General features: G+C 43.5%; 1 protein-coding gene across 3 annotated transcripts in view; it reads left to right on the top strand.

Annotated features, from left to right (window-relative positions):
• CEMIP (cell migration inducing hyaluronidase 1) overlaps nucleotides 1-13,090 on the top strand; it is a 186,321-nt gene that overhangs the window by 164,306 nt on the left and 8,925 nt on the right. For all 3 annotated transcript variants that reach the window (XM_067471438.1, XM_067471440.1, XM_067471439.1), the window contains exons 21-25: nucleotides 650-830; nucleotides 2,899-3,114; nucleotides 5,732-5,943; nucleotides 7,648-7,833; nucleotides 11,394-11,598. In XM_067471438.1, the coding sequence (XP_067327539.1) occupies nucleotides 650-830; nucleotides 2,899-3,114; nucleotides 5,732-5,943; nucleotides 7,648-7,833; nucleotides 11,394-11,598 (1,000 nt within the window). The remainder of the gene's footprint in view (nucleotides 1-649; nucleotides 831-2,898; nucleotides 3,115-5,731; nucleotides 5,944-7,647; nucleotides 7,834-11,393; nucleotides 11,599-13,090) is intronic.

Below are 13,090 nucleotides of genomic sequence, written 5' to 3'. Positions count from 1 at the left end.
ATGAAGTAGCAACAAAAATGATGTTATGGTTAGGGGTCACCACAACATGAGGGACTGTATTCAGGGGTTGCGGCATTGGGAAGGTTGAGAAACACTGAACTAGAGCTTTATTTTCAACCTTTTCCATTTTGTTCAAAGTCAATGACAGTTTGCTTCGCTTTTTGTGTGATACATAGCTGTGTGAAGGACTACACTTTAGAGTGCCTTCTCATGAGCAGGTTCCAGGTCTTCATACAAGGTTTGGGATTGGGGGAGATTGGGCTAAAAACTAAATTTTCCGAACTCTTGGGGTTCCCTTCTAACAGATGCCAACCTGCCCTTAATCCTTAATTGGATGGGGATTGGGATGAAATGTTAATAGGATTTCCTGCATCTTTACTAGTGCTGAAGGGAAGGCAGCCATTAGAACATATTATTTACATTACTTCAGGGTTTGTTTCAGTGTCTATATCAGGCATGGCCAAACTTTGGGTTTTGGACTCCAACTCCCACCATTCCTGACAGCCTCAAGTCCCTTCCTTTTCCCCCTCACTGTGAAAGTATTGACTCTCTTTGCTGCTACCTCTTTGCCATATATATCACGCTTTTAGTTACTCATTACAACAAGACTGCTCACCTGCTTCTTCTCTCTGCCCCCATTGTGTTCCAGGAATTTTCCAATTAGAGGGATTCAGTTTTATGATGGACCCATCAACGTCCAGAATTGCACGTTCCGGAAATTTGCTGCCCTGGAAGGCCGCCACACCAGTGCCCTGGCCTTCCGCCTGAACAATGCCTGGCAGAGCTGCCCAAACAACAATGTCACCAACATCTTCTTCGAAGACGTCCCCGTGAGTTGACTTTTGCAGGGAACCAGCATATGCTATTTTGGAGGTGGTGCAACATCCTTTTGGGCAACCAGTGGCACAGTGGGTTAAACCGCTGATCTGCTGAGCTTGTTGACCGAAAGGTCGCAGGTTCGAATCCGGGGAGCGGGGTGAGCTTCTTCCTCAAGTTCTTCCTCATGTTCAAACTACAAGAGAGGAGATTCCATCTGAACATGAGGAAGAACTTCCTGACTGTGAGAGCCGTTCAGCAGTGGAACTTTCTGCCCTGGAGTGTGGTGGACGCTCCTTCTTTGGAAGCTTTTAAACAGAGGCTGGATGGCCATCTGTCAGGGGTGATTTGAATGCAATATTCCTGCTTCTTGGCAGAATGGGGTTGGACTGGGTGGCCCGTGAGGTCTCTTCCAACTCTAGGATTCTATGATTCTATGATTCTGCTGTCAGCCCCAGCTTCTGCCAACCTAGCAGTTCGAAAACATGCAAATGTAAGTAGACCAATAGGTACTGCTTCGGCATGAAGGTAATGGCCCTCCAAGCAGTCATGCTGGCCACATGACCTTGGAGGTGTCTATGAACAACGCCGGCTCTTTGGCTTAGAAATGGAGATAAGCACCAACCCCCAAAGTTGGACTTAATGTCAGGGGACAACCTTTACGTGTACCTTACAACGTGCTTCGGGTCACACAAGTCTTTGATACTGAATCCTGTCTAACTGTGGTTGAGAAAACAAGCAGGAAATGTGTTACTGACAAGACAAAGGGCTCCAAGAGCAAAACCAGCCTGATATCTGCCTAGCACAGGGGTTCTCAACCTTCCTAATGCCGTGACCCCTTAATACAATTCCTCCTGTTGTGGTGACCCCCAAACATAACATTATTTCGGTTGATACTTCATAACTGTCATTTTGTGGAGCACAGGACTGAATAATAATAATAATAATTGCAATGATGACTCACTGTCACCCCTGTTCATCATTGCAATGATCATTATATTATTTTACTGACTCAAAAACACAGTATGACACAGCAAATGAGATCTATATGCTTGATTTCGTATCACAAAATCACAAGCCGAAAACTTCCCAAGTGTTCAGGATTGTGTGATGTATTTTCGAATGATGTGCGCAGATCAAAGTAAGGTGGATTTTTGCAGTTGACAGATCGTGATTTTGTCAATGCTTATTGTTTTCAAATTATGTTGTTGTTGTTATTTGAAATGTATGATGATGATGATGATGATTATTAGATGCACAACAAGATGAGTCCACAGCAGACACTCTGCTGTCTTTTGTATTGGATCACACGTCGGACACTTCCCAAGTGTCTAGGACTGTGTGATGTATCAGGGAATAATGTGTGCAGATCCCAATAGGGTGGTGATTTTGTTAGCACCGATTGTGTTGAAGTGCAGCCCAAGGTCTTTAGGCACTGTACCCAGTGTGCCAATCACCACTGGGACCACCTTGACTGGCTTGTGCCAGAGTCTTTGCAGTTCGATCTTCGAATCCTCATATCGCGTAAGCTTTTCCAGTTGCTTCTCTTCAATCCTGCCATTGCCTGGGATTGCAACATAATAATAATAATAATAATAATAATAATAATAATAATAATAATAACAACAACAACAACCAAAAGCCATCTGTCTGCGACAAAAAACCGGTGAGATCACAAGCCTGAAAAAGTTACAGAAAATGAACTCGTCAAACTTTCCAATTCAGACACAGAGTTGTGGAGCGCAATATTCCTGACCTCACAATTGTGTTAAAAAACAGAGTGTGGATCGTCGATGTTGCAATCCCAGGTGACAGCAGAATTGAAGAGAAACAACTGGAAAAGCTGACACGATATGAGGATTTAAAGATTGAACTGCAAAGACAGCTGGTAAACAGGTTGTAGGACAAAACACTTAGGGACCCACAGATTGAGAACCACTTCACTAGCTGGTCCAAATGGGGTACCTAGTGTCATCCTGTACAGCACTATATTGGTGGCAAAGGGTGGTGGGGAGCAATCAGATTAAGTTACTAAGCAGTTCAGAATCAATACATGCGGGTATGTTTTGTCTTTCAATTTAGATAACTTCTAGAGTATTCTTTGGAGAGCCAGGACCTTGGTTCAATGGGCTGGATATGGATGGAGACAAAACCTCTGTTTTCCATGATGTAGACGGCTCTGTATCTGAATATCCTGGATCGTACCTGATCAAAGAAGATAACTGGCTGATTCGGCATTCAGACTGCATTGATGTCCCAGATTGGAGGGGCTCTATCTGTAGTGGACAATACGCCCAGGTAAGAATGCGTGGCCGTGGGAGAGCAGTCCAGTAGAGGAAGCCTTCAAATAGAAGCAGACTGGACATAATTGTGGACTTACTGTGCCATGAGGCTACAGAGACACAAGCTTCCCATTCTCTCTGAGATATCAGCTGCAGTCTAGTTTTTAGCTAAATAAAGCCTCTCTTCTTCCTAGCCAGCCATGCCAACAGGACTCCATACATCTTGCATTGGTTATCATGGATGGATGGTATCCTTGAAGTGACTGGCTTGACCTTGAAGGAGCTGGGGGTGGCGATGGCCTACAGGGAGCTCTAGCATGGGCTGGTCCATGAGCTCACAAACAGTTGGAAGCGACTAAATGAATAAACAACAAAAAAAATCATGCCACCTCTCAGTTTTCTCTACTCCAGACTAAGCATACCACTGTCTCGTGCACGGTTGGTGGGGACGAGGGAGAGAGCCTTCTTGGTGCCCCCCCCCCCCCCCAGCTCTGGAACTCCCTCCCTAGGGAGATCAGACAGGTTCCCACCTTATCCTCCTTTCAGAGTCAACTAAAAACCTGGATGTTCCGATGTGCTTTTGATTAAGCAGCTCACCAGTAACTTTCCTGTCCCTACTTGAAGTTCCGCACTTTACACCGGCATATGATCTATGTCAACATGTGTTATGACAGTATTTCCTGCCCAGTTTACTGTATTGTTGCACTTTCCTGCACTCCTGTAAAAATGTATTGCACTCATTGAATCTGTACCTCAGCTATGTTTCTTTCAGCCATATTGTTTTTATATTGATTTCAATTGTTTTACCTGATGTTTTAGTTGGTTAAAGTGTTTTACTTGTGTGTTTTAATTGTAATCTTGGGCTTGACCCTTGTAAGCTGCCCCGAGTCCCCTAGGGGAGATGGTTGACGGGGTATAAAAATAAAGTTATTATTATTATTATTATTATTATTATTATTATTATTATTCTCCTTTTTTAATCAAAAGGCTTGGTGGGATGACGTTTCACTACTTCAGTCCTTTCATAGGTGCCTTTTTATGTGTGACGATGTGGGGGCTTAATATTTTCTTTTTACTGCCTTGTACTGAAACAGTTTCCCTTTACAATTGGCTGGGGCTTTCTTGTGAGCTTTTACCATGAGGCTTTATATCACAGGCTTGAAACACTCTTGTAATAAACGAAGTAACAAAGTTTATTTGTAACTTCTGGCTCCAACGCTTATGGTTACATTTGTGTGTTCTGTTACAGTCTTGAGTCTTACATTCAATATCATCCACTTGATTAACCTTTCCTATCAAATTTCAACTGTTTCACATCAACAAGTATGTTACTTTTTCATACACTCTTGACAGAACTATATTCTGCCTCAAACAACACTAGCACTTCTTTGTTTTCCTTAAAACTTGAGCTCCATTTTCCTAACTGCTTTTCTCTCACAGAATTTCCTAACTGTACCTCACAAACAGGAATCCCTAACTGATCTTTTCTGACTCTCTAACTGCCTACTTTTTAAAACTTAACTCCTCCCCTTTTGAAATGTTCAGCTCTCTTCCCCCAACTGCCATTCTGGCTCAGTGGCCTTTTCAAATCCTGGCCTATACTCATCTGCATACGACCAATCGGCTGCATGTATGCAAATTAATCTTGCCTCTACTGTTGCTACCCTATTTGAGCCAATTCTGCCACATTGCAACATAGAGCTACACATCAAAAATTTAACATAGATCAACAAACTGATGATTTTAGAGCCTTTTTCTTGGAAAGGCGGAGGAGGAGGAGGAGGAGGAGGGGGAGGGGGAGGGGGAGGGGGGAGGGGGAGGAGGAGGGGGAGAAGGAGGAGAAGGAGAAGAAGGAGAAGAAGGAGAAGGAGAAGCAACAGATCCCAAATGTAGACTCTGCAAGGAAGCAGATGAAACAATAGATCACATCCCCAGCTGCTGCAAGAAGATCATGCAGACAAGCTACAAGCAGAGGCACAACACTGTTGCTCAGATGATAAATTGGAACCTGTGCCACAAATACCATCTGCCTGCAACAAAGAACTGGTGGGATCACAGGCTGGAAAAGGTTACAGAGAATGAACACGTCAAGCTACTCTGGGACTTCTGAATTCAGACAGACAGAGTTTTGGAGCACAAGACTCCTAACCTCATGATCATGTTAAAAAACAAAGTATGGATTGTGGATGTTGCAATCCCAGGTGACAGCAGGATTGCAGAGAAACAACTGGAAAAGCCGACATGATGTGAGAATTTAAAGATCAAACTGCAAAGACTCTGGCACAAGCCAGTCAAGGTGGTCCCAGTGGTGATCGGCACACTGGGTGCAGTGCCTAAATACCTTGGCCTGCACTTAAACACAATTGGCTCTGACAAATTTACCATCTGCCAGCTGCAGAAGGCCACCTTACTGGGATCTGCACGCGTTATTCGTCGATACATCACACAGTCCTAGACATTTGGGAAGTGTCCGACTTGTGATCCAATACAACAACCAGCAGAGTGTTTTCTGTTGACTCATCTTGTTGTGTTTCAAATAATAATAATAATAAATTAATAATAATAATTTTCAAAACAGGTTAGGTCTATGGTATTCCATGTTGTTGAACAAATGGATTTTCTTTCTATTCCAGGTATACATCCAAGCCTACAAATCAGCCAACTCGAGGATGAAAATCATAAAAAATGACTACTACACCCATCCATTATACTTGGAAGGGGCTCTAAGTAAAAGCACCCACTACCAGCAATATCAGCCTGTGATCACTCTGCAGAAAGGCTACACCATCCATTGGGACAAGACTGCTCCGGAGGAACTGGCCATCTGGCTTATTAATTTCAATAAGTGAGTGTGGCCCATACAGACAACACTCCAGAGTCCAGTAATGTAGTTTCAAGCTGCTACAGAAAAGAATTCATGCATATCTTAGAACATGGTTCCAATAAGCCCACACACATTTGACTGTGTTCTCACCTAAATATTTCAAGTCCATCTAGAATAGATGTGAAAACATGAGATATAAATATCTGAGAGAATACGTGGGCCAAAATAGTCCCTGAATCGCAAGAGTTGGTGACCCACTTTCAGAGAATTGGTTTATACATGCTACTAAATTATAGCAAATATAATTACTTTGGAAGTGGGTTCTGTCTACTCCAGCGTATATATAGAGAGAGAGAGACCTCTGACTATCTTGGAAATACGAGGGTTGAATGAAAAGTATTGCCTCCACTTTCGTAACTCCTCAATAGATGGCAGTACTGGTATGCGGCAGGTACTGGCTTGTTCAGTAGACTCTTCTCTACAGTTCCATTGTGGCAGGAAGCTTTAGCATTGAACAGTTGTGTTGTTAAAGTGCAAAGTATGGGACCTTGCGCAGATGGTCGGTCAATGTGACTTAAGCAACGTGCAGTCATTGAATTCTAGATAGCATAAGGTGTCACCTCAAAGAAGATTAATCAGAGAATGCAAGCTGTTTATGGTGATTGTGTTGATGTGAGTACTGTGCATCGTTGAATGAGAAAGTTTAAAGATGTTGAGGTGGGAACATCTGACTTACGTGACAAACAAAGAGTTTGACATATTGTCGAAAGGTTTCATGGCCGGAATCACTGGGTTGTTGTAGGTTTTTCCGAGCTATATGGCCATGGTCTAGAGGCATTCTCTCCTGACGTTTCACCTGCATCTATGGCAAGCATCCTCAGAGGTAGTGAGGTCTGTTGGAACTAGGAAAAGGGGTTTATATATCTGTGGAATGACCAGGGTGAGGCAAAGGACTCTTGTCTGCTGGAGCTAGGTGTGAATGTTTCAACTGACCACCTTGATTAGCATATAATGGCCTGACAGTGCCTAGAGCAAACTTTTGTTGAGGGGTGATTAGATGTCCTTGTTTGTTTCCTCTCTGTTGTTGTGCTGTTGTAATTTTAGAGTTTTTTAATACTGGTAGCCAGATTTTGTTCATTTTCATGTTTCCTCCTTTCTGTTGAAATTGTCCACATGCTTGTGGATTTCAATGGCTTCTCTGTGTAGTCTGACATGATGGTTGTGAGAGTTGGACGTCCTGTGACAGCAACCACCGAGTTTCACAAGCAAAAGGTTGACAGATTGATTCAGGATGATTGTGGTATCAGTCAAGCATAATCAGCATTTCACAAGAATGTGTGGGTCACATTATTGCTTTGCTTGGCTATCGGAAGATCTGTGCACGATGGGTACGTTGAGAGAACTGTGAGACACTGGTTGCGGAAACAGAGTGTCGACTTCTTCTGTGACAGCTTCAGAAAACTTGTGCATCGTTGGCAGAAATGTATCCAATTGTCTGGTGATTATGTGAAAAAGTGAATAGTGGTAGTTAAAGAGCACGTTCTAAGGATTATTTCTGAGTTTGATTTATTAAAATATTCCCATCCAAACCCAAGTAACGAAGGTGGAGGCATTACTTTTCATTCAATCCTCGTAATTAAATTTTACTTGTATCTTGGCTTAGAGCATAGGCTTGGTGTGTTTGTCACGGGTTTAACAGATGTTGATTCTCCCATTTTAATTTAGGAATGATTGGATCGCAGTCGGGCTTTGTTATCCTAAAGGGACAACATTCTCCATTCTCTCGGATATCCACGATCGGCTTACGAAGAAAACAAGCAAAACTGGTACATTTTACCCAGCTCTTCAAATGGACAAACTTGAGTATCGAAACCCTACCAAAGGGTACTACTATTGGGATGAAGAGACTGGGTAAGAACACTGCAAAATTGTCCGAGTATTGTAGAGCTGTCTGATGGGTGGTATAACTTTCGATAGAGAAGCAGTGTGTTGTTATTGTGTCCTTTCTGGACATAGAAGTATTATGCATGACAGAACAATAACCCGACAATACAATCTTTAAAATTTGGTCACAAGGGAGCTTCCATTATTATTATTATTATTATTATTATTATTATTATTATTATTATTATTATTTTATTTGTACCCCGCTAGCATCTCCCGCAGGACTTGATGTGGCTTACAAAGGCCAAGGCCTCAAAACACCATACAACAATACAATACCTAAAGCAAATTCAAAACAGTTAAGCAGAATAAAACAAACAATAAACAATACATCAAGACACTATAAAACTGGGCCGGGCCAGAGTAATGGGTACAAGATTCAAAGTGCTGATGTGGCAGGAGGTATGCAGGATTATAAGTAAGTGCAATGTGCGGTGTGCAACAATCTTAGTTCTACTAAAGTGCTTCTAGGACTTGGTATTGGAGATTCCTAATCTGAGAAGGCACATCGGAACAGCCAAGTCTTCAAGTTCTTTCTGAAGACTGCCAGTGTAGGGGCCTGTCTAAGATCTTTTGGGAGGGCGTTCCAGAGTCGGGGGGCCACCACAGAAAAGGCCCTGTCTCAAGTAGTAGAGTTGTGTGTCATCTGCGTAGAGATGGCACCCAACTCCAAAACTTCGGATGACCTCTCCCAGCAGTTTCATGTAGATGTTAAAAAGCATGGGAGACAGAATAGAGCCTTGCGGGACCCCACAGGTCAAAGGCCAGGGGTCCGAGCAGGCGTCTCCCAGCTTCACCATCTGGGTTCGTCCCTCCAGGAAGGACCGGAGCCACGACAGAACCGTGCCCCCAAGGCCCATCCCAGAGAGACGACCCAGAAGGATACCATGATTGATGGTATCGAAAGCCGCTGAGATGTCCAAGAGAACCAGTAGGGTCACACTCCCCCTGTCCAGTCCTCTACGGAGGTCATCCACCAAGGCGACCAAGGCTGTCTCAGTGCCATGACCAGGCCTGAAACCAGACTGTGACTGATCTAGGTAGTTGATGTCATCCAAAAAGCCCTGGAGCTGGGAGGCGACCACCCGCTCCAGCACCTTACCCACAAAAAGGGAGGTTGGAGATCGGTCTGTAATTGTTCAGCACCGTGGAGTCAAGGGAAGACTTTTCATCTGTGCTGAAGCCCCAGTTGGCGCAGTGGGTTAAATCCCTGTGCCGGTAGGACTGAAGACTGACAGGTCGCAGGTTCGAATCTGGGGAGAGCGTGGATGAGCTCCCTCTATCAGCTCCAGCTCCTCATGCGGGGACATGAGAGAAGCCTCCCACAAGGATGATAAAACATCAAAACATCCGGGTGTCCCCTGGGCAACGTCCTTGCAGACAGCCAATTCTCTCACACCAGAAGCGACTTGCAGTTTCTCAAGTTGCTCCTGACACGACAAAAAAAAATCTGTGCTGAAAAAACCTATAGTCTTCCAGATATTATTTTTTTATTTATTGTGTCAGAAGTGAAATGAGGGTAGTTATAATGTATTTAAAAAAGCACAAAGAAAGTTTAAAACTTGGCATTATGCTAAATGTCCTTTGACCAGAAGCTGGCCACTTGGAGTGCCTCTGGTGTCGCTGTGAGAGGGTCCTCCATTGTGCATGTGGCAGGGCCCAGGTTGCATTGTAGTATTTATTTATTTACAACATTTATATGCCGCCCTTCTCACCCCGAAGGGGACGCAGAGCAGTTTACAAGATATATATATATATATAGCATAGTAATATCAGTATTAAATTATTACTACATTGTATTATACCATTATGTTGTAATATTATTCGTAATATAAATATATAATTATAATATATTATTAGTAGTATTATATTGCATTACATTATAAAATTATAAATATTATATGTATATACAATATATTATATTATGTTATATTATTAACATAGCACAGGAGACAAGGTGTAACTGTCTACGCCCACCCCACCCCCCACCCCGCCTCTCTCTTCACTCTGGCCCAGAGCAGCAATTGGTGCTGGGGGAGAAGGGTCCCCAACTGATGACATATGCAGGAGACAAGATGGAACTGTCCCCTGGCCCCCTCTCTCTTCACCTACTTGTAGTAGTCTCTGGTTTGCTCTTCTCCACACTCGCATGTCACAGACTCCACTTTGTAGCCCCATATCTTAAGATTGGCTCTATATCTGATGGTGCCAGATCACAGTCTGTTCAGCACCTTCCAAGTTGCCCAGTCTTCTCTGTGCCCAGGAGGGAGTTTCTCATCTGGTACCAGTCACTGATTGAGGTTCTGGGTTTTAGTCTGCCACTTTTGGACTCTTGCTTGCTGAGGTGTTCCTGTGAGTATGTCTGTCGATCATAAGAAGTTATTTCTTGATTTAAGACATTGGCTTGCTGGCTGATATCCGAACAGAGCTGGGCCGGAGATGTCAATGCCTTGGTTCTTTCACTACAGGCTGCTACTTCCTGATGGATGTCAGGTGGTGTGATACCAGCTAAACAGTATAATTTTTCCACGGTGTAGGGCATAGACATCCTGTGATAATGTGGCATGTCTCATTAAGAGCCACATCCACTGTTTTAATGTGGTGAGATGTATTCCACACTGGGCATGCGTATTGAGCAAAGAAAACGCATTCAGAGTAGCAAAGCACAAGGATAGATGTCTTCACTGCGGTTGTAATCCCCAGGTTGTGCCAGTCAGCTTTTGCTTGATAGTCAAGCAGTGCTTTTTATGAGTCAGAGCAAGGTCCAGCAAGGTCCATTGCAGCACACCAGGTATGTGGGTGTGCTGCAATGCTCTAGCAGGATTCCTTCCCAGGTAATCCTCAGAGCTCGAGATGCTTGTCTGTTCTTAAGATGAAAAGCACATACCTGCATTTTAGATGGATTAGGAATCAGCTAGTTTTCCCTGTAATAGGCAGTAAGAGCACCTAAAGCTTCTGAGAACTTCTGTTCAATCATTTCAAAGCTCTCTGCATAAGCGGTGATGGCACGATCGTCAGCATAGATTAAGCTCTCTGTCCCTTTTGGCAGTGGCTGGTCATTTGTGTAAATATGTGTAATTTGTGTAACAGAAGATCTTTTATGCAATACTTCTTTACCATTTCCCAGGCTGCTAAGGCTAATGTGAATTGGAGTCTGAGAATATCTGAAGGAACACAGCTTCCCTAAACTCCATCTTCTGCAAGTCTTTCAGTCATTAAAGCAATGCCATATATCATTTTTTGGCTTCTAGGGCTCATCTACACCAGATAGTTTAACCCGATCTATAAATGTCCCAGAGCTGCCTCGGATCCGGCATGTTTGTGCCATATCTAGAGTTGATGTTTACCTGGCTGTGAAATAACTGCTTTTCTGTGGCACTACACTTCCTACCTTCTCCATGTTACCATTGAGTCACCTCACTACCTCTGAGAAACATCAGGAAAGAATGCCTCTAGACCATGGCCATATAGCCTGAAAAAACCTACAACAATCCATGGAGTTATTCTTGATTTCATCTGTTTTGCAGGTTGTTGTTTCTCAAACTAAGAGCTCAGCATGAGAAAGAGCCCTTTGCCTTCTGCTCCATCAAAGGCTGTGAACGAATCCGAATCAAAGCCAACATCCCCAGGAACCCAGAGAGCAGTGACTGTGAAGCTAAAGCCTACCCAAAATATTCCGAAAAGCCATCTATAGAAGTGCCAATGCCCAAGAAGCTTCCTAGCTCAATTTCAGTAAGAACACCTGGTTTACTTAATGAACCGATTCTGGATAATTTTTTCAGTTGTTGATTTGGTTCTATTAGAATGCATAGAGATTGTTAAACGAAGCTGGGTTTCTTTTTGGCGTCGCATGTTCATTAACTTGCACATGTTGTTGTGAACCTTCAAGCCAACTCTGGCTTATAGGGATCCTCTCCTGGGGTTTTCTTGGCAATATTTATTCAGAGGGGATTTTCTATGGCTTTTCTCCAAGTCCAAGAGCATATAACCTGCCCAAGGAGGTTTCCATAATTGAACAGGGGTTTGAACCTTGCTTTCCTGTAGTCCTTGGCCAACAGTCAAACCACTGCACCATGTTGGTTCTCTGAAGCATCCAGTTTCTGATGTCTCATCTAAAACTACGGAGCCTCCAGTGGCGCAGTGGGTTAAACCCTGTGCCGGCAGGACTGAAGACCAACAGGTCGCAGGTTCAAATCCAGGGAGAGGCGGATGAGCTCCCTCTAGCAGCTCCAGCTCCTCATGCAGGGACATGAGAGAAGCCTCCCACAAAGGATGATAAAAACATCAAATCATCCGTGTGAGGCTGGAGGGAGGCTCATGCCAGCGAGTCCCTGCAAGGCATGGGGTTCTTTGTGGGAAGTTTGGCTCAATTCTATCACTGGTCGGGTTGAAGGAGCTCTATACTGTAGGTGAACTATAAATCCAAGCACTACAACTCCCAAATGTCAGGGTCTATTTCCCCCAAATTTCATCTGCTTTCATATATGGTCATACGGAATATTCGTGCCAAGTGTGGTCCAGATCCATCATTGTTTGAGTCCACAGTGCTCTCTGGATGTAGGTGAACTACAATTCCAAAACTCAAGGTCCATACCCACTAAACCCTTCAAGTATTTTCTGTCTGTGATGGGAGTTCGGTGGACCAAGACTGGTTCAATCCCATCGTTGGTGGAGTTCAGAATGCTCTTTGATTGTAGGTGAATGATAAATTCCAGCAATTACAACTTCCAAATGTTAAGGTCTATTTTCCCTAGACTCTACCAGTATTTACATTTGCGCATACTAAGTATTTGTGCCAAGTTTAGTCTAGATCCATCATTGTTTGCGTCTACAGTGCTCTCTGGATGTAGGTGAACTACATCTCCAAAACTCAAGGTCCATACCCACCAAACCCTTCCAGTATTTTCTGTGGACCAAGCTTGGTTCAATTCCATTCTTGGTGGAGTTCAGAATGCTCTTTGATTGTAGGTGAACTATAAATCCCAGCAACTACAACTCCCAAATGACAAAATCATCCCCCCCCCCCACCCAACCCACCAGTGTTCAAATGTGGGTATATTGTGCCAAATTTGGTCCAGTGATAACCTTGGAGGAGTCTATGGACAATGCCAGCTCTTAGAAATGGAGATGAGCACCAACCCCCCGAGTTGGACACAACTGGACTTAATGTCAGGGGAAAACCTTTACCTATAGTGTTATAGTACAATATAGTAATATATAATAC

This window comes from Anolis sagrei, chromosome 9 (genome assembly GCF_037176765.1).
Source record: "Anolis sagrei isolate rAnoSag1 chromosome 9, rAnoSag1.mat, whole genome shotgun sequence".
NCBI lineage: Eukaryota > Metazoa > Chordata > Lepidosauria > Squamata > Dactyloidae > Anolis > Anolis sagrei.
This window is presented reverse-complemented; position numbering and strand designations above follow the sequence as displayed.